Source organism: Gavialis gangeticus, unplaced genomic scaffold (assembly GCF_001723915.1).
Source record: "Gavialis gangeticus isolate Ggan-Ray unplaced genomic scaffold, GavGan_comp1, whole genome shotgun sequence".
Lineage (NCBI taxonomy): Eukaryota > Metazoa > Chordata > Crocodylia > Gavialidae > Gavialis > Gavialis gangeticus.
The window spans coordinates 54,848,654-54,849,680 of NW_017729031.1; the positions used below are offsets into that span (position 1 = coordinate 54,848,654).

General features: G+C 56.7%; 1 protein-coding gene across 2 annotated transcripts in view; it reads left to right on the top strand.

The window, feature by feature from the left end:
• The first annotated feature begins 59 nt into the window (after window positions 1–59).
• The window catches only part of DLX1 (distal-less homeobox 1), a 7,552-nt gene continuing 6,584 nt past the window's right edge, over window positions 60–1,027 (top strand). Inside the window, exon 1 of one of the 2 annotated variants that reach the window (XM_019522927.1) lies at window positions 60–697. In XM_019522927.1, coding sequence (XP_019378472.1) covers window positions 385–697 — 313 coding nt within the window. In that variant the 5' untranslated portion in view covers window positions 60–384. The remainder of the gene's footprint in view (window positions 698–1,027) is intronic. The other variant, XM_019522926.1, reaches the window with a different exon arrangement.

Sequence of the window (1,027 nt, forward strand, 5' to 3'; positions counted from 1 at the left end):
CCGGGGCCGGCCGCCGCCGAGGGTCGCCCGCGGGGCACGGGGTCTCGCGGCTCGCCGCGTCCAGCTCTCCGCGCTCACTGGGGTCCAGGCGAGCCCCGAACGCCTTTGGCCAATCCAAAGCGATTATGCAAGACGGCGGACCAATCAGCTCCGCCAGCTCATGAATATTCATAGGCTTGGCTGAGTCAAAGCTTTTAGGCGAGTTTGTGTAGATCTACAGCATCATGCTTAGACTTTTCAAAGAGACAAACTCCATTTTCTTATGAATGGAAAGTGAAAAGCCCTGTTCCGCTTAAATTGGGTTCTTTCCTGTCCTGAGAAACACAACAGACCCCAAAAAGGCAAGCTGAAGAGCGAGCACACACACAGACCAAGCGACAAGAAATGACCATGACTACCATGCCAGAGAGTCTTAATAGCCCCGTCTCGGGGAAGGCTGTCTTTATGGAGTTTGGGCCACCCAGCCAGCAAATGTCTCCTTCTCCCATGTCCCACGGACACTATTCCATGCACTGTTTACACTCAGCGGGCCACTCTCAGCCTGACAGCTCGTACAGCACAGCTTCGTCCTTCTCCAGACCGCTGGGCTACCCCTATGTCAACTCGGTCAGCAGCCACTCGTCTAACCCCTACATCAGTTCAGTGCAATCCTACCCCAACAGCTCCAGCCTGACTCAGACCCGGTTAGAGGAGACAGGTAGGTGCACTGGGCTTTGGGGAGGGGGTGTGGCTGTGGGGGGCATAGGGTATGTTGGGGGGTTGTGTGGCATTTTTGGGGTGTGTGAGTATGTATGGTGGGCAGGGATGGCCTATCCTATCCTGTGGAACCTGTGGCCACAGGGGGCCCCATAGCCAAGGGGCCCCCTGCAGCCATGAACATTCAAAATCAGTGCTGTAGCAAGGCAGGGCAGGCAGTTGCCAACACTCCATGTTACCACCACCGCCAGCTTCACATCTGGCCACTTGCCACCCCCACCTCAACTGCCGATGTCAACGCTGGCTTCTTCCTGCCAGGGGTCCCCAAAAC